The following is a 20,577-nucleotide window of genomic DNA, read 5'->3' on the forward strand; positions in this document are numbered from 1 at the left end:
GTTCTGGAGTCAGCAGACGACCCCTGTTGAATCAAAGTATCATAGCTTCAAGCTAGAATGTCTTGCTTTCGTTTACGCGCTAAAAAGATTCCATATCTACTTGGCGGGACTAAATTCCGAATTATTACCGTGACAGTTTTCGTCTCACGTTGGCAAAAAAAGATGTGAATCCCCGGATCTCGCAATGGGCCTTATTTTTACAAAGTTATGATTACGAAATAGTACATCGCCCAGGAAGACGAATGAGCCACGTCCTGAGTCGTTGTATAGTGTGCTTATGCTCGAAGGAAGTACGTTCGAGCGGACGTTATTGATTTGCCAGGATCGTAATGAAGAAATTACTAAACTCCGTAATAAACTCGAGAAATCGGAAGTTAAACTATATGAACTGCGCGATGATTTAGTTTATCGGAAAGATAAAAATAAAAAGTTATTATTTTATGTGCCCCGGTCTATGGAAACAAACATCATTAGGACGTGTCACGATGATCATGGACACGTGGGCGTCGACAAGGTCATCGATAATATTACAAAAGTCTATTGGTTTCCAAACATGCGTAAGAGGGTACAAGAACATGTAGCTAATTGTTTGCAATGCATTGAATTTTCACCGGCTAGTGGTAGGGCAGAGAGTCTACATAGCATACCTAAAGAAAATGTACCGTTTGCCACCGTTTATATCGACCATTTAAAGCCATTAGAAAAATCGAGAAAAGGATACAAACATGTATTAGTGATTGTTGATGCCTTCACAAAGTTTATTCGAATTTACCCATGTAAATCTACAACGACGGGAGAATCGTTAGGCCACCTCCATGATTATTTCGGGCGTTCAACCGACCGAAGCAGTTAATGTCGGATAGAGGTACTTGCTTCACGTCGGAACCGTTCAAAGAATTTGTTAAATCGGAGACAATCGAGCACATACTAATCGCCGTGAGCACTACGAGAGCAAACGGCCAGTTAAAAAAATTTAATAAAGTAATAGTGCCGATGCTAGCAAAATTGAGTGAGACGCCCTCCAGCTGAGATCGGGTGGTAGAGAAAGTTGAATATGCTCTAAAACTCTAAATAATACGATTAGTCGTGCGACGCATAATGTGCCATCTTGATTGTTATTCGGCCTTGAGCAAAGGGGTCTATTCAACGACCTGGTTAGCGGAACCGGAAATAATTAAGCCCGTTGTAATTGAATATGTTGCGGAAAATATTAGCGCCAATGTGGGTTAGGAACGGATAATTTGCGATACATTTACCGAGACGGCCAAATAGTCAGAACAGCCGAACTATAAGCGATTTGCGAGGAATCGACTCCGCTCGGTCGTATTGTTGACGAGGCAGCGTGTTTTCCTCGCATTGCCTATCATTATTGTTTTCTGTAGATCATTGTTTATCAAGCGGGTATTAAGCTTGCCTCGTGACGGGCTGAGTCACCGTTTAACGGAATTTCTACCCCGCTATGAGGAATAAGTCAAAATTTGACAAAGACGTGCCGACCCTCGGGATTGATCGTGGCCAACAATCGGGGATTCCGAGAAGGGTTTAAAGAGACCAAAATGCAAGCGCGGCTCTCTCTCGCTCTGTACGAAGGAAGAAATAAAGTGTTATTAACCAAGAGCAGTGTGTCCTTCGTCGTGCGTTCTTCCTCATCCTCGACGCGTTAATATAACGAAATCCAGCTCCTCTTCAACAATTGAAGAAAAAGAGATTACAAAATGGTACATTGTAAAGCATATGACGTAACCGGAAAAGCTCAAAATTATGAAATAACGTATAATAAAAAAAATTTAATATTTTGGAGGTTATCTGTCTTACTTCTAATTTTTGGCGCCAGAGTGGCCATCTGTATAGGAGCCACTTTTATATATAGGACATCCGTTGCCGCCTTCTCCGAAATCAAATGCTGTCTCCTGTAATTCTTTATTCTTTACCTACAGAAGCTTTGTCAAAAAGTGCGTTACAACACCTAAGAGATTTCCTTGAGATATGGCTTCTTTAAAATCCGCAAAATTTGCCATATTTAAAGTGCTCCCGTAATTGTCTTGCGTAGTGTATATTAACAATTTAATACAATATTATTATTTATAATAATCTCAAAAATAAAGTGTCCAAATGTTTCAATTTTGAATCACACCTTGAAGGGAAAATTATTTTATTTTCTTATTTTTTTATCATTTCTTTACTATATTATTTTAATTTTTTTAAGCAATTATTTAGTATTTATTGGTAACCCAATATTTACTCAATCTGTCAAGGAATTTTCCGAGAATTCCTAGATTCTTTAGAAATTTTGTTCAAAATTCCAGGTAAAATTACAAAATTTTTTAATATAGTTTTGAAATAATTCTATTAAATATGCGCTTGTTAACTCTTAGCTAACACACTTCGTCAGAATTCCACACTGGCACACTGGGACTTTAATACCCTAACCACTAAAGTGCATACTGAGAAGAGCTATCAACTTTCGTGACTTGAAAAAAAATCTGAGATAGTGTTCTAATATTGTTTTAAGAAATACCATAAGCTTTTCAACTAAAAGCAATTGTAAATCTGAAAAAAAAATGAAAACAAACCCATTATTAGGTGGGTTAAATTGAAGCTAAACAAAACTGAGGCTTTTTGTAGTAGAACATTAACCTTGGCTAAGGGTTAATGTTCCTTAATTAAACAAGAAAAGCCACTTAAATGTTTTTGAAAACTAAATTTTTAAAAGTACTAAAAAGAAATAATATGAACTAATCCAGATAAATATGTCATGCTGTACATAACATGCAAGCATTTGTTTATATTTGTGACATCATTGTAACAGCATAAAATTGTAGCATCTTTCATTGTTTTATATCTAGAATTTAATAATAATGGATTAAATATATTTTCTTCTAGCAAAAGCAGCATATTATCACAATATTTACAGTGTCAAAAAATTTCTGTCATTACTGACAATGTCTAAAAATGCATCAAAAGTACATAAGTTATCGTTTTCAATCTTTAAATTTTATTACTATGTAGATATATCAAAATATGTCAATTCGGGAAATAATTTGTTCATAATACATAGATCTAACTCAGTAAAAGCACAAAATTCAAAAAGTGAGTAGAAAAGGTTTTCCCGATAGTAAACACCCTTTGACTAGTGCAATGTTAATCTAATCGATGTTTTATTCACTTACATGGAGGCAAAGTTTCTTCTGAAGATAGAGACACATTTGATGTTTGGCACACTGGTAACGGACACAAGGGTTTAGGTCGATGTATGGGTGTGGGCGGGCATTCCAATTGATTAGCCATTGATGATGATTCTGGCCTGTCTCGTTGTCTGTGCGATCTCGGTGAACTCAACAGAGCAATACTTTTTGTAACTGCTGTCCTTAACTGAAACATTAAATAATTTACATGTAATTTAAACGCGACAGCATCGCATTGAATATAACAATCAAGTTAAACAATGATGAATGAGACAAAACTGTGGTATACATAACACAATTGAATGGAGAAAAGAACCAAAGAACGAATAGAACAAAATCTTAGTGCTTACTAATAACACTGTCCAAAAAAATTTGACTTTTTTTGTAACACAAATGCGAAGAATCACAAAAATAGTGTCGGACAGTGTAATTATTATGTAATATATATTTTCTAGTTCTTCTCTGCATTTCTTCTCATCAATTTCGATCATAAAACTTAGTTTTAAGATTTAAAAAATGTGTATAAAATTACATAAAAAATAATCTTAGCTAAAAGTATTAGGCACCTATGTATTTTTTCATTTATTTATTTTTTATTGATATTGGCATTATGATTTACATTACATAAGAGTTTAAAGGATTCTTTAAGCAAAAAATAATTCACATTTCAATTTGTTTAAATCTCTGCAGTTAAAAATTTTTTTTAATATATGTTGCCTAAAACTTTTAGCAAAGTTGTATAATATTAGCAACACTTTCTATATCAGATTAATTTTTATGTGATTGTTCATAAATATAATAAATACGTGGGTCACTAATGCAACACAAAATGTTAAGCATTACGATCCTGCTCTAACAACCGTTTATCGGCTCTTCTCTCCATTTAATCAAGTTTGATATCGATCAACCTTGAGATTCGAGGCTTCATCGACATCAACAATCTCGAATCCAAAACAATCCTCTGGGTGTAGAGGCGCAGGATGCCTCTGATGTCGTTTGGGTAACTCTGGTGCGCTACTTGGTAAAGCATTAGTTCTATGTAACGGTCGATGAACCGCTCTTGGTGGAAGCGGTGGTGGCATTGGATAGAGAGTTTCATAAAGAGATTCGGGAGACGAGCGGCCACCCGTACTGCGCCATAACTGATAATATTCTGCTCCTTCTTTCGTTACAACTCCATTAGGTCTGCACTGTCTCTGAAATAAAGACATAAAGTTTATGTTACTAAAAAATGCTAGATTATGCAAGAAATTGATTAAAATTATGAGAAATTATGTATTTTAAAATAAGTTACATTTTAATATTATAATCTTATTTCTTATATATCTAAAATATTATAATTTTTGAGAATGACAAGAGTTTAGAAATAGAAATGCAGTTTAATAAGTAGACACTAAAAAAAATAAATAAAAATATAGATATAACAATTTATCCATACAGTATTTAAATAAAAAATTATAAATAAAAAAATTGAATACAAATATGTAATTACTAAAGTAATATAACACTTTATCAATGAGAAATATAAACATAAATTAAAGATATTTCTTACAAACAATACAGGTGATATAGACCCAGTGAACACAGTAATATAGCAGCAGTGTAACAGTAATGTAACCGAATATAACAGGTTACGTTACTCTGAAATTACACGTAACTTACATGTAAGTTACAATTTCCGACTCAGCAATATAACATGTTATAATTACATGTTATCTAACCGTTACACAACAGTTACAAAGAAAAATAAAATAAAATAAAAATTTCATTTTTTTGAAATTATTTTTATCAACAGCACATACTACATTTAAAATAAATTTTTATTAATTAATTACATTTAAATTATGTAATTTTTTATTTTATTCGTACTTGCCGCTGCTAGGTTTGAACCTGGGACCTTAGGATGACGAACCTTGTACTCTACCTGTTACGCCAATTTGACTCATATAATATGGGTACTTGTTATTGTCTACATATACTTATATGTTATAAACTGACGCAACTATATTATTTTTTATAAAAGCAATTAAATTTTGCAAAACATATTAAAAATAAATAGCATTAATTTATTTACTTATTAATTTCATTGTTAAATTTATCTTTTTCCATAACCTTAATAATTAATTTGATGGAAATTGCGATCTATTTAGCACTAATCTTTGAAGCGTTCAAATGATTAATTAGATGGTTAACTATATAAATCGTAATTCTACGAAAAAATTGAATGGTATACATTTATTATTCTGTTTTTGTTCAGCACATGATAAATTTCGATTTTGTGCATTTTTTGTGCGCAGTAATTGTAGACAAACCGTTATTTTTGAAAACATCTTTATAATAATTTTTTTTATTATCAAATAGATCTGTCATTTAGGATGTTATAATGTTGTCTGATTTCTAAGTCAACTACGACGCATCGTTCCGTAATAACATTGATACGAACGTGTTATGTTACGATTATACAATTTTTGTTGAATAACTGTAACGCCAAAACGATGTATAACAGCTAGATTACTAGCGTATAACAAATATTACGTAACAAGTTATTTCCATGTCATATAGCACCTACATATCACAAGAATAACAATGTTAAATTACATGTAACTTCCATGTTATATTGCCGCTATAAAATGTGTTCACTGGGGAGGATCACTGAGTGACCAACCAAGGTATCTGTAATTTTTAATCATGTTAACAAATTTTTAACCCTTTAAAATTAAAGGCTTTTTGCTTTTTGATGTCTCGGGATTCCTTAAGACATATTTAAAAAATATATATAACCACAAATTTGTATTTATTTACTTATTATAAATAAACAAATACCAAAAATTTGCTTTTTTTTACAGAAATTAATTTTCTCTTAGAGAAGAGCGCCAATTTCTACAAAACTCTACATCTGATGTAGTTTTTGAGGTCGCTGATTACTAATCCGTTATTAGATTTTCAAAAATGGCAAATGCAATATGGCGGACACAATACTAAAGATTCAATCAATTTCCATAAAACTTACAAAGAAACCTCGCAAACCCGAAAATTCTAATTTTAATGAAACTTGGCATAAATGTAGAGGACGTAAATACATGAATTAAAAAATTTTTCGTTTGAGCTTATAAACGGTTTAAAAAGTTGAAACCACCCTTCAAAAGTTGAAGGTTTTTGCCTTTTCTCGATGTATCTCGTAAACTAAACAAAATATCAAAAGATGTTTTATACAAAAGATTTACAGCATAAATACCTCTATTTTACTATACTATTCGTTTTTTGAAAAAAATTGTTTTTTTTTAATCTTGTTTGATTTACGAGATTAAAAAATCAAGAAAAAGCAAAAATGTCTTTAACTTTGAAAGGTGAGTTTCAACTCTTTAAATCGTTTATAAACCCAAACAAGAAATTTCTAAATTCATGTATTTACCCCCTCTACATTTATGCCAAATTTCATTAAAATCAGAATTTTCGGGTTCGCGAGATTCCCTTGTTAGTATCTAAGAGTTTCGTCATATTGGATCCGTCGTTTTTAATTTTGAAAATCTGACAACGAATTCATAATCAGCACTCAAAAAAACCTTAGATATTAAGTATCAGAGGATTTAGTTTAATTTTTACTTTTACGTCCGTCATATTGAATCCGCCATTTTTAATTTAAAAAAATCTGATATTAGATTCGTAATCAGCGACCCAAAAAACCTAAATACAGAGTTTTAATTTAAGCAAGAATAATTTGTGGCTTAAAAAATTAACTTAAAAAATAAAGACTAGATACGGTGTTGATTAGAACTTTGGGGTAATTATTCAGTTTAAGAGAGACAGCTTCGATGACCTCAACCTTGATATATGTTATCAAGATCACCCTCCTGAGTGACCTTCAAAAGATTTTAGTCGTCACTCGTGATTCCTTAAAAAGTTATTAACAAAAAAAGTTTCATTAATACGACACTTGATAATTATTCAGTAGAGGAATACGTCACATGGGTTTGCGACTTTCTACGCGAGGTCTACCCACACTCTTCCCTCCCCTGCTTACAAAGCGAAACGACGTTCGCGCAATAAATTAATCGATTTTCTTATTTTAAAGCATGCAACATTGCGTGCTTTATTTTAATAATACATAAATATCACATGATAATCACATGATAATTATTCAGTGTAGGAATACATGGGTTTGCGACTTTCCACGCGTAGCGAGGTCCACTAACATCCCTCCCCTCCTGCTTACAGAGCAAAACGATGTCCACGCTTGTACTTTACCACAAGGGTTTGCGACTTTAGATTTGAAATTGTGGCCAAATAGTGACTTTAAAATGTTTGGATTGGGATTAGGTTAAGTTAGGTTAGGTTAGATTTCGAGGTTGGCCAGGGGACGGCTTCGTGTTGCCATCAGGAACTCCAAGAAACAGGCGTGGAGTGAGCTGCTCAGTATCTTGGAAGAAGATCCATGGGGTCGACCGTATAGGATAATTCTTAAGAAGCTTAAACCCGCAGGTATGGCTCTTACCGAAGAGTTATTGCCGGGTACGGTCAGACGAATAGTAGATACGTTGTTCCCGACGGGCCGGGCAGGCCCCCCGGCATTGGAGGAGAGCGGTGATTGCAAATTTCAGCCGGTTAACGAGGGCAAAATGAGAGCGATTATAAAGAAGGTCTCAAACAAAAAGACACCGGGTCCTGATGGCATCAGCGGGGCCGTCCTGAAGCACTCGGCCGAGATGCTGGTTGAGGATTGGGCAGGCTACTTCAATGCTTGTCTGGGTGAGGGGGTGTTTCTGCCAAGATGGAAGCGTGCCAAACTGATGCTCCTGCCGAAGCCTGGCAGGCCAGCTGGCGAGCCCTCTTCTTACCGTCCAATATGCCTATTGGATGAGGGTGGTAAGTTATTTGAAAGGGTCATCGCGCATAGGGTGTGGGACCATCTTGAGACCGTGGATGGTGTTTCCGAGAACCAATTTGGGTTCAGGCGGGGCCGCTCTACTGTGGATCGCAATATTAAAATTTAGGGATATAGTTAGGGAGGCGGTCGGCGTGGGTAGATACGTCGTGGCAATCAGTCTTGATATTGTTAATGCGTTTAAGTCTCCCATGGCTGCATATAATCAGGGCGTTGAATAGAAAGGCGGTTCCTTTCTATCTTCGAAGAGTAATTACTAATTACCTTAGCAACCGATATATTCTGTATTACGGCAGGGACCGACACCTGGTGAGGCACAACGTGACGTGCAGAGTGCCTCAGGGGTCGGTGTTAGGTCCAGTTTTATGGAATGTGGCCTTCAACGCAATATTGGAGCTTCCTTTGCCGGAGGATTGCCACACAATTTGCTTCGCGGACGATACCCTCGTATTGGCAATTGACGACATAGTGGAGAGGGCTCGGGACAAGCTGGAGGTTGCCCTTGAGATCATAGGTGAGAAAATAAAAGGGTTGGATCTGGAGATTTCGCCGGAGAAGTGCCAGGCCCTGGCCTTTTGTAAGAGACTAAATCAGGTGGTTGAAATTCATCTAGGGGATTCGTCGGTGGTCACGACCAGATACATCAAGTACCTGGAACTGACCATCGACGATAAGTGGAACTTTAAAGAGCATCTCGGTGGTCTGATTCCTAGGGCTGAACGTTTTCCCTGGCTGTCGGCAGGCTGATGCCTAATTTGCGGGGTCCGAGTGAGCGGCGTCGGCGTTTATACGCCGAGGTGGTTCACTCGGTTTTGATATATGGTGCCCCGGTAGGCGAAAACGCTGCACCGGAACAAATGGGCCAGAAGTGGCCTACGTCGTTTGCAGCGTAAGGTGGCGTTACGAGTTATTGCCGCATATAGAACGGTGTCCTTTGGCGGCCATGTTGTTGGCCAGGATGATACCGGCGAATGGCACACACACACCAGAGTTTTTTATGCATTGCGCGAGACGCGCATGGCAAGCCTGCTGACCGACAGGGTGTGTGTGATGGTTAAGGAAAGGGAGGCGAACTGGGCGTTGACTAGGTGGAGGGAGAGGCTAAGGGAAATGGGCCCCCTCGACTCGGGACTTAAAATTAAAGAGGCATTAATACTGGTTTTGGAGCGGTGGTATAACCGGTGTCACGAGGGTGTCTTAGTTTTAGACTGACCCAAGTGATGACCGGCCACGGCTGCTTCAATTCCTTTCTGCACAGGATAAGGAAGGCTCGGTACCCTTTCTGCGACCATTGCACGGAGGGAGAGATGGACACTTCCCAGCACACTTTGGAAAAGTGTGCGGTTTGGGAAGGGTAGAAAGCGGGATCGCTGGAAACTTTTGACGGCAATCTCGCACTGCAACATGTAGTGAGCGAAATAGTAGAGGATGAGGAGAAGTGGAAAAGCGTAGCAGCGTTTTGCGAAAGGGTAATGAAGATTAAGGAGAAGGAGGAAAGGATCCGACAACGGGGCCTCCCTTCCCCTCCTTCTTGACATTTGTGAGTCCATCCAATTTGAAATTGGACATTTTAGTTGGTAGGGGTAAAAACCTTTGTTAGGGTAGGGGCACGTGTATTTTTTATCCTTATGGAGGAATCTATGTTCTACAGCGCTGTGTTGGGGAGAGGGTCACCGAAGTAATGATTTGTTTCGTCCCGAGGCTCCCTTCTCGGTAGCGCGGTGATAGGTTATTGCTAGGTTTTGTAGCGGGTAGGTCTTGTGGGTACGACGGCGGGGTCTTCGCTCGTTCAGAGCGGGGTCTCCGCGGGGTTGCGTCTGCAGAGAATCCCGCACACCCGGGAGTACGGGCTCCCGGACGTCTTTCAAAGATTTTTCCTCCTTCCGCAAAAAAAAAGGTTAAGTTAGATTAAATTAGGTTAGGTTAGGTTAGAGTTAGGTTAGGTTTTCGAGGAGGGGTGTTCCCCTAATGAGTGGAAGGTAGCTAAATTGGTCTTGATTAGTAAGCCAGGAAAGGCTGAAGGGGAGTTGACCTCATATAGACCAATCTGTTTGATTAGCAAACTGGGCAAGTTCTTGGAAAGATTGATTAGTGACAGATTAATGTCATATATCGAAGCGACTGGAAATATCTCTGCTGGACAGTATGGGTTCAGGCATGGCAGATCAACATAGAGGTGGATGCCATAGAGGAGATCAAGAAAATTATAGAGGCGCATATAGAGGAAGAAAGGACTGTGCTGATGATAAGTTTAGACATTAGTAATGCCTTCAACTCGCTCCTGTGGCAGGTTATTATGGAAGCAGCCAAAAAGAAGAATGTACCAAATTATTTACGCAAGCTATTAAACAGCTATTTAAGCAATAGAAAAATTGTATATACAGACAGAAACGATAAAGTGGTCTATAGAGCGGTCACATGCGGAGTCCCGCAGGGATCCGCATTGGGGCCCATCCTATGGAACATGACCTATGACGAGGTGCTCAGTATGGCTCTGCCGGAGAATGTGGATTTGATCGGGTTCGCAGACGATACCCTTATATTGGTGGCGGATGAAGATATCGGGCAGCTCATTTTGAGAGCGGAATGGATAGCGGAAATGATGTGCTCAAGAATAAGACGCCTTGGGCTAAAAATTGCTACGAAGAAAACGGACATTACGTTATTTGCGATAAAACAAAATCTTATTCCTAACCTTGTGATTAATATTGGTAGAACAAAATTGGAAATTAAAAATCATTGAAGTACCTGGGGCTCATAATTGACAATAGATGGGACTTCAATGAACACTTTAAAGTGACAATGGCGAAGGCGGAGAGAGTGATCTGTCACTTATCCAAAATAATGCCAAATTTGGGGGGACCGAGTGAGCGGCGTAGGCGCTTATATACCGAAGTCGCCCACTCGGTCCTGATGTACGGTTCACCGGTATGGTATAGTAGAATTTACAGCCGTAAAGAGATCAGAACAAAGCTAAGAGGGATCCAGAGGAGAATGGCTCAGAGAGTCATAAGAGCCTATAGAACTACCTCTTACGAGGCGTCAATTCTGCTGGCTAGAATGATACCCTTGGACATAATAGCAAATAGGAATAGAAGGGTATACAGTAGGATAAAAATCATGCAGAGAGGAAACAACGTGGTAACGCTAAGGGCCAAGGAAAGGATTAAGGAAGAGAAAGCCAGTGAAGCGTTGGCGAATGAAAAAGCCGAGTTGAACAAATGAACGAGGGAACATCAGGAAGAAGAGTCAGAGAAGCCTTACTACCTATATTTGATGAATGGTATGCCAAGGAATGGGAAGGTGCACTCACGTTTAGAGTCACACAGATATCGACGAACCATGGGTGCTTCAACAAGTTCCTGCACAAAATTGGGAAGTCAAGCACACCGATTTGTAGCCACTGCGACTTTATAACCCATGATGCGCAACACACTCTACAGTTTTGTGAGGCGTGAGTCAGCAAGCGTGATAGGCTGAAAGAAGTATGTGGAGAAGACCTCAAACTGAGTGCATTATTGAGTAGCGTCATTGGTGACTCGGAAAGGTGAGCAACGCTGTTGAAGTTTGCCGACAGAGTAATGCTGGCCAACGAAGAAGCGGAACGTAGCCGGCAAAACCCGGGTAGAATTAGGCCTCCATAAATCATGAATGTAGCTTTTTCCATATTAAGCATAGTATAGTCTGCGGAACATATATAAATAACTATTAGATTGTAAATATAATATAATGCTAGTTACCTGTAAAAGTAAAGGATGTATAAAAAGAACAGGCGCTCATAAGCGCGATTATTCGCAGGAGGGTTAAAATCTATGATTTAAAGGGATTAACCTGGGACTTAGCGCACCCCCGAATCCGAGCTAATTAAGTAGGTAAGGTTATCATTGGGTTATATTGCCCTTTGTAACCATTATTAGATTACTATTATCATCGTCTAATTAGTGTTAATAAATAGTCAAAATTGTTATTATAGAGAATGGATAAAACCCGTACAGGTAGGGGAGAATTCCCAAATCACATAGGCGGTCCCTACTGATGGAATGGCTTGCGCCAGTACCGAGGAGCCCGTCACTAAATGATGTGTAGGATAAGCCGTATAGGGAGTGGGTTTTAGTGGGAGGCTATGTGCGCAGTATCTGCCGCGATGTGTGCACATAGAATCCTACACTACCCGGGTGTGCGGGCACCCGGGTGTCTTGGGCCGCCTGGTCTCCTTACCGCGTAGTGGTTAGGACTCCTGACCACGAGCGGTTCGGACTCCTGGATGGCCCTTTATGAAGATTTCCCACTTCCTCGCAAACAAAAAAAAGGTTAGGTTAGGTTAAGTTAGGAAAAAATACGGGAAATCGCAGGGGGATGATACCAATCTTGTATTGTCATCATCCGGGGCATGGCGCACCTTCGATCCCAAGCCAAACAAAGAGGTAGGATATATGCATCCCTCTCATTAGGAGGCTTTTGCATTAATTGAAGTTAAAGATAATAATCTATATATTGTATGCTCATTTTTACTTGTATTAAAATGGAAGAACCTATATGTAGTATAATCTTTAGTTGGGTTAATTAAATATAATTTAGACAATATTAATAAGTAGGAAATATACCCGCAAAGAACTTGTACATAATATAGACTTAGTTGGTTTAATTAAATATAAGTTAGATTATAATAACAAGTAGGATAAATACCCACATAATCGAAGGGAGATAATATCTCCAGAAATATTTTAGGGTTCTGCCACTGATGAATTAGCCAACGCTATACCGGGCGGGAGGGGCTGTTATACATTCAATTACATGTTAAGTCGAATAGGAAGTGGTTTTTAGTAGGTAAGGCTATGTCTGTAGTATTTCACGCAATGTACAAGCATAGAATCCCACTACCCGGGCGTGCGGGCGCTCAGGTGTCTTTGATCTCTTGATGATTACGACTGCTTGCAGTCGTTCCTCCAAGATGATCTGTACGAAGATTTTCCACTTCTTCGCAAACAAAAAAAATATGGGGAAGGGGTGCAAGAGGAGGGGTGGAGCCCCTTTTTTATTAATAACTTTTTAACAAATCACGAGCAACGGCTAAAATCTTTTGAAGGTCACTCAAGAGGGTGACCTTGATAACATATGTCAAGGTCAAGATAATCGGAGCTGTCTCCCCTAAACTGAATAATTACCCTTTTTTTCACACAATTCATAATTTTATTTATGTTAAATTTTTACACAAAGAAAATATTATATTATATTTAAGCTCGTTCATCTAAGTTCTTAAAAAAGCAATAACAATAAATACAGACTTTATTAAAAAGACTAGCACAATTGCAAAATACTCTTTAAACCTTTAAGTAATATTTCGTTAGGTTTCTTTCATAATATAATTTTAAATTAAAGCTAGCCTTGTTAAAACATCTCTTAAGAGGATGCTAAACTGCCCGTCAAATTTTATCGAGGTCGATAATGTAAAGTCATTCGTTTATCCTTGCAGCTTATATGTACAAATAAATGGTATCCCTCACTTCAGAATAGATTGAGGAATAGACTATATCCGTCAAATTACGATTAAAAGCCTTAAAAAAAGTTATTTGTGTAATTAAATTTTCAGAAATCTGTAGTGAAAGCGCTTAGATAAATAAAATTTGATTACACAAATAACTTTTTTAACGGATTTTAATCGTAATTTGACAAATATAGACCTAGTTTACACCGAGCACTTGGTACGCGTATCAAATAGTAAATAACTAGTGAATGTGTTTAATCATTGGCTGATCAGCTTAAATTCACTACTTGATACGCGTACCAAGTGCTCGGTGTAAACTAGAGCATAGTCTTATTCCTCAATCCAATCTGAACTGAAAGATACCATTCATTTGTGCATATAAGCTACATAATTTGTATTTTAAAGCGAATACGTAACTACGAATAACTACAAATAAACTTGTAAAATTATAATAAAAACATAGTTTTAATCACAAATCGCAAAATGTGCGCAAAAATAACATTATGGTGCCAAAAAATAACATTATGCATTGTTGTGCGCTCATAAATCACATTCTATTGGTACTTAATAGCTTAAAATAATAAAAAGTTTGTTTTAATAAATTGTTACAAATTATGCGATTATACACAAAACGATTAAACTTTATGTCCTTAATCTAAAATTAAAAAAATAGTAGCATCTTTAAAAATTTGTTGTAAAAAGATTAAAAAAGATAAGAGAATATTTTTAAAATACAAAAGATATAAAGAAATATTAGAGAAATTTATTATGAAAATATAAAAATATCAAAAATCCTGGATGTTCGGCCGTTATGTGGAAATCAAGAGATGTGAGTAATTATCAAATATCAAATGTTAGCAATTATCAATGTTATTAATTAGCAATTATCAAATGTTCACTTTACTGTAATACATTAGAAATTGCTTTTGTGATATCCTGTAAAACAATCATTATAAACAAATCAAATTGCTCACGTTTATTTTGTGAAAAAAAATAAATAAATAATAAATTAATTAATTAACAATAAATAATACAACTTTAACACTTCCATTAAATATAATTAGCGAGATTTGTTTACTATATTAAATATGTGTCAGTGACAATAAAATCTGTCAATTTTTTCTAAAAGAAACATAACAATAAGATTCACATACCTTCTTAACATCATTATTACTTGCACTCGCGTGTTGCGACTCTATATCCGAATTACTTTCCTCACTGCTGTATGACGAACGAGGCTCCAATTCTAAGCAACGGACTCCCTCCAATTGATTTTGTCTGGTAAACGACGAATCTAAGAGCGCAACCGCATTCTCCTCGATCTCAGGCTGCTGAACACTGGCAGTTTTAGGCATCTTCTTTAAGATTGGCAGTTTAAATGGTTTACTCGTACTTGCGGACTCATCATAACACGAGGAAGCAAATTCCGCGTCTCGCGATGTTGACGTCTCCTTGCAAATGCGTTCGGACGACAAACCGGATAATTTACTTCCGTCAATCGCGTTTTCAGGAGAATTCTCATTATTATTGTCCGACGTGTTTAGAGATGCCTTCGCATCGTCAGTAGCATCATTGTAACTAGCTGAAACCAACGCACTTTGCGAATTCGACAATTCTTTAGACGTATTTAAAGATAGAGACGTTAATTTATCTGCCAATAAATTGCTATCTACGTGATCTACACCGCAATCTTTATCATCATCATTGCTAAACGTTTTTAATATGTTCACGCGACTGTCATGACTTGCAACAGAATTGTCATCTTTTAAAGATCGCTTACGAATATGCGGAGGTATCGTATCTTCGATCGACCTGTGCCTAATATCTAAGGCGTCGTCGATGTTATTATTACACCCCAGTTTCCCCGTTTTAGATTCATTATCGTATTCTTCGTCAATACTATGATTGCTCTCAGGCCCGTAAATTTTCCCGTTTTCTGAAATATCATTAGAGCGGGCAGCTGATTCTGAAGTATTATGACTTTCAGAAATACTGTCTACTAATAAGCCTTTCTTTCTGGTCAAATTTCTATGAGTAAGAAAAATTGAGTTTTTACTCGAATTTTCAAGTACCATATCGTTGCATGTAGTACCTGCGTCATTGTCACTCTCTTCGATTTGTTCAACCGGTACCAATGTATCTATAATTTCCAAAAATTTTATGTCTTTATTATATCGTATACATCTTTATATATTTTTATCTTTATATATTATTAATCTAGAGATTAAGAAGGTTTTCTAGTTTAAAAAATGGAGAGGAGTCGCGTAACTTTATATATATATATATATATATATATATATATATATATATATATATATATAAATATATACACAGGGTATTACAAAAGCATCGGATTTGCTTAGCACCATGCGATAGAGAATGAAAATCCAAAAAGAAATGTCTAATACTATTTTTCAATCTGGTAAATAGTTTCGCCTTAATTCATCATTGTAATAAGTCAATAAGCGCGGATGTACAAGAGAAAGTCAGTGACGGAGAATGCGTGAAGTTGACTCCTTGTTATTAAAAATTAAAAAATGCTTCTAATGCTAATAATTATCGATAAAATTCTTTGGAAGGCTACCAAAATTTTCAATAGAACTGTCGGTTACCGAGAAATATTTCCATTTTGACGAGACTTGGAAAATTTTCGAATTTGTATCTTCAACTAAAGAAATTTTTTATTCCGCAGCTTACAGCTTTGAGTGCTAATAATTATCGATAGAATTCTTCAGGCGGCTACCAGAACTGCCGATTTTTACCGGAAAGAATAAACGGTCTCAATTACATGAAATTTTTGCGCGATGAATTGCCAAATTTATTATTAGCATTAAAAGCATTTTTTAATTTTTAATAACAAGGAGTCAACTACACGCATTATCATGTCACTGACTTTCTCTTGTACCTCCGCGCTTATTGACTTACAATGATGAATTAAGGCGAAACAATAGTTTACCGCATCAAAAAATAGTATTAGACATTTCTTCTTTTCATTCTCTATCGCATGGTGCTAAGCAAATCCGATGCTTTTGTAACACCCCATATATATATATATATGATAATTGTCTATGTGCACATGCTTTGCTATCAAATGTATATAATTTGTATTTGTAACTTTATCTTAAAGTATCTTTCTAGTTTAATTATTTTAGTATTATAATAAGAGTGAATAAAATGTCTAGACATGCTTATAGACATTGTTGCTGACGCCTCATATATTTTGAAGTGCTACTTTCATTTTGCCGAGATAAACGTTTCTCTTGTACTTGAAGAAAGTTCAATGATAATAATAATAATAATAATAATAATAATAATAATAATAATAATAATAATAATAATAATAAAATTATTTAAATTTTTCATAATTTAGAAAGTTATTTAAGGAGAACTAAGAAAAAACTGTTAAAAATTCTACAAAAAAGTATTACAAATATTAATCAAAAGCTTATTCTTAAAATTTGGTTAAGTTCTTATAATATGTGAAAAGATTGAAAAACCTTCTATAAGATTTTTGCAGTATTCTTTATATCTTATTTAAAAAAGTTAAAATTTAATTAAGACAAGGTTTTATAGGTTTACCGACTCTCTACCTGTTATATTATCTTGAGAACATAGATTCTCTGCTTCCAACGAATCATTCATCATTACAAAGCTATCGCTCGCTGTTGACACTACATCATCAGTCGAATTAAAGAACTTGGCTCTGATGTCAGATGTGGACACCTTGTCACCATTAGCGTTCGTTAGATGACTATCTATATGCTTTGCGGACACATTCGAATCTTGAATCGGATCCGTAGAATTTAAGGTCATCAATGTGACAGATTGCTCATTAGATCTCTCAGTGTCCTCCTCCTCCTCCTTGGAAACACTACCTATAGCATCTGTCTCAGATGGCATCTTTCCTCAAAACATATTCGAAGGTTCCATGAAATTCTGTGAAAACAAAAAGAAAAAGCCAAGGAAACAGTTAAATATGAAAAAATTTCAACTCAATTCGATTAAACTTTAATTCAAGCCTTAAATTAAAATTTAATTTAAAGAATGATGGATAAAATGGGCTGATTTTGAATAACAAGTAAAAATAATATTTTCTTTTAGTTTTCTAATTGCTAAATCTAATTCTAATCTTCAAAAAATTTAAATATATATAAAATTTATCAAGAAAGTAATATGATCAATAAAATTATTAAACATCAACTACTAGGAATTATTATTATCAAGCTTTAATGTATTAATTTTTTTCCTCACTAGTATAATGATTATGCTCTTATCTCTAAGAGTTCAAATGTTCTACTAAATAAAAAAATTAAAAAATTCTATCCTATCCTATCCATAGAGATATAAGAATAGAGTACGTAAGAGAGCCGAAAAAGCGATAGAGGAATAAAAAAAGAGAACCGAATAAAGGCCCCTTCCATCCTTGTTCAATCGTGCTACTGTTTTGAAGTTAGATAAAGACAGAGAGGGCCTTTAAAGTCTAGCTTTCTCTTTCTATCTCTCTATCGCAGCCACTTATATGCTAATATACAACTCACGCACTCTATTCTTATATCTCTATGATCCTATCTAAAAAAATGAATATAAAGTCGATTGCTCACATCTCTCAAAATTTATTGTCGCTTTTCTGCGATGCCGATTGGTTCTCTCACTGTGTTTATTTCGTGTTGCGAGAGTAGCTGTCATTGCGATTGAATTTTGACAGTCGTCAAATTTGTAGATAGTTATCTATACAATTATCGTTGTTTTACTAGGCACTCACAGTCGCTTCACGCGCGCTATTTAATTTTTTATATTTTATTTTTTAAAAATAAATTGCAAAAAAATAAAAAAATTAATATCTAAAAAAACCATTATTGATAGAAACTATTGTAATTTGACTAATGCACTACTTGAGAACATTATTGTTCATTACTTCTTTCAAAGACTTTCTTAGTAGATAAAGTAGATATTCTATAGATAATTATTTACATTAGCAATTTCTCACCAATTTTGATGACCTTTAAATATGTTGTCATGAGGCCCATTCTTTGTCGTTGCACTGCTGTACTGGTGCAATAAGAATAAAAAAAAATATATTTGTCTTATTCTAACTTATTGCACTAGTGTAGCAATGCAGTGACAAAAAACAGGCCTAAGATCATTATTCTGAACAACTTTTTCCTATACATTACCACTGCTCGGTCTTAGTTTTTGAATTATACACAAAAGTTTTTTTTTTTATTCCTTGCTTTGACTTCATTATTTTTGAAGCAGAGGGGGGTGGGCTGCAGAAAACGCATGGTTTTGCTCCTCTCCCTACATCCCTGCATTAATACTTATAACATATCCTATACTGTAGCACAGAACAAAGGAAACAGCACAAATCTTGTTTAGCATGGAAGGTCGCAAACCCATGTGGCACAGTACAAGTGTGGACATTGTTTTGCTCTGTAAACAAGGAAACAGCACAAATCTTGTTTAGCATGAAAAGTCGCAAACCCATGTGGCACAGTACAAGTGTGGACATTGTTTTGCTCTGTAAACAAGGTGTGGGTAGACCTCACTTCACATAAAAAGTCACAAACCCATGTGATGCAAAAAAACACATAGATGGGGAACAGGGAGAGGAGCTTTCATGCTTTCCACATCAAACAAGATCCACGCTATTTGTTTCAACATTGTTCTGCGTCACAGAGATAGGATCATCTGCTTTAACCAAAATACACTGTATTTCTTATTTATATTCAGTTAAAGCAAAAAATATATTCTCTGCTTTAATTAAATTTTGCCCTTTGCTTTCACTCAGAAGAGTGACCTTGACAAAATGTTAGTCAAGGTCATCAGAGCTACCTCTCCTATATTAAATAATTATCATGTATTGTATTTATAAAACTTTTTGTTAATAACTTTTTATATATAACTCAAAAACTAAGGCCGAACAGTGGTAACATAAATAGGGAAAAGTTCTGAATAATGACCTTGACAACATATTTGAAGGTCATCAAAATTGGTAAATAATCGCTAATGTAAATAATTACTATTTTATATTGTAATATTTTACTATTGAAAACTATAAAATTTACATAAAATATTTATAGGTACCAAAATTTTTTGTAATCGAGTAAAATTTCCATTTATTAACTTCTATTGTTCATATGTGTGTGGATGATTTTAATTTATTATTTAATTATGGGTTTACACTTTTATTAACATACTATTTCTCATAATGGTTTTTTATATATTTAATTGTTTTTTATACTTATTTTAACTTTCCCAACAAGTTAGTTTTTAAAGATTTAAATTCTGCAGCTCAAAAACTACAAAAAAAGCATGCAGTTTTATTTATCACTGCAGAAACAAAAATCAGTCCACTTTTTCCTTTCAAACTTCAATTACAAAAGTGTGAAAATTACAAGCCTTCAAATAACGCGATTTTATAATTTTGACAACGTAAAGTTCCAGAAGAACGAAGAAATAAATCTTGAATCAATGGTTGAATATAGATTTTTTTTTAATACTTAGTGTGCTCTTAGTCCACTCAGCGTATTTTGGCTATTTGGATACCCAATAAAACAGAATGGAGAAATGGAAGAAACAGGTTAAAGCTCCATTAAAACATCGAGAAACGAATCGACAATATCAATTGATTATCAGGAATTACCTCATATAAAAAAACGGTGAGTCGGTGCCTGACACAAACAGAAATATCTCGTCGACGTTTAATTTACCATGGAAATTAACGACGCTTTTCGGCACATCTCACTTCCACATATACGCAAGGCCGAGGTGCACGCGAGGGCAAGAATATGCGCTATGTGGGGAAGGTTGTTCGTTCGCCGCGGTACCCAGCGTAACCGCATGCTTGACACATAATGTAACAGGATTCTCTTCAAGGGGTCGTTCCTCTTTTTTTCCACGTAATATATTCGCCGTTTTATTTAGGCTTGACTTTAATCTCATCAATCAATTATCCACGTACACGCGTGAACGGAGATAATTTTGACAGCGGAGAAGTAGCAGACTATATACGCGAGGAGTGCTAT

At 35.7% G+C, this 20,577-nt stretch overlaps 1 protein-coding gene across 3 annotated transcripts in view; it reads right to left on the bottom strand.

The window, feature by feature from the left end:
* Positions 1–20,577, bottom strand: part of LOC105838034 (E3 ubiquitin-protein ligase HECW2) — a 32,562-nt gene extending 11,985 nt beyond the window's left edge. The window contains exons 1-6 of one of the 3 annotated variants that reach the window (XM_036295386.1): positions 20,196–20,577; positions 18,154–18,982; positions 17,143–17,488; positions 14,707–15,692; positions 4,094–4,381; positions 3,171–3,372 (exon numbers count right to left, since the gene is read on the bottom strand). In XM_036295386.1, the coding sequence (XP_036151279.1) occupies positions 3,171–3,372; positions 4,094–4,381; positions 14,707–15,692; positions 17,143–17,452 (1,786 nt within the window). In that variant the 5' untranslated portion in view covers positions 17,453–17,488; positions 18,154–18,982; positions 20,196–20,577. Of the gene's footprint in view, positions 1–3,170; positions 3,373–4,093; positions 4,382–14,706; positions 15,693–17,142; positions 17,489–18,153; positions 19,071–20,195 lie in introns of all 3 variants that reach the window. The other 2 variants (XM_036295385.1, XM_012683294.3) reach the window with 2 other exon arrangements.

The sequence above is a fragment of the Monomorium pharaonis genome, chromosome 1 (assembly GCF_013373865.1).
Source record: "Monomorium pharaonis isolate MP-MQ-018 chromosome 1, ASM1337386v2, whole genome shotgun sequence".
NCBI lineage: Eukaryota > Metazoa > Arthropoda > Insecta > Hymenoptera > Formicidae > Monomorium > Monomorium pharaonis.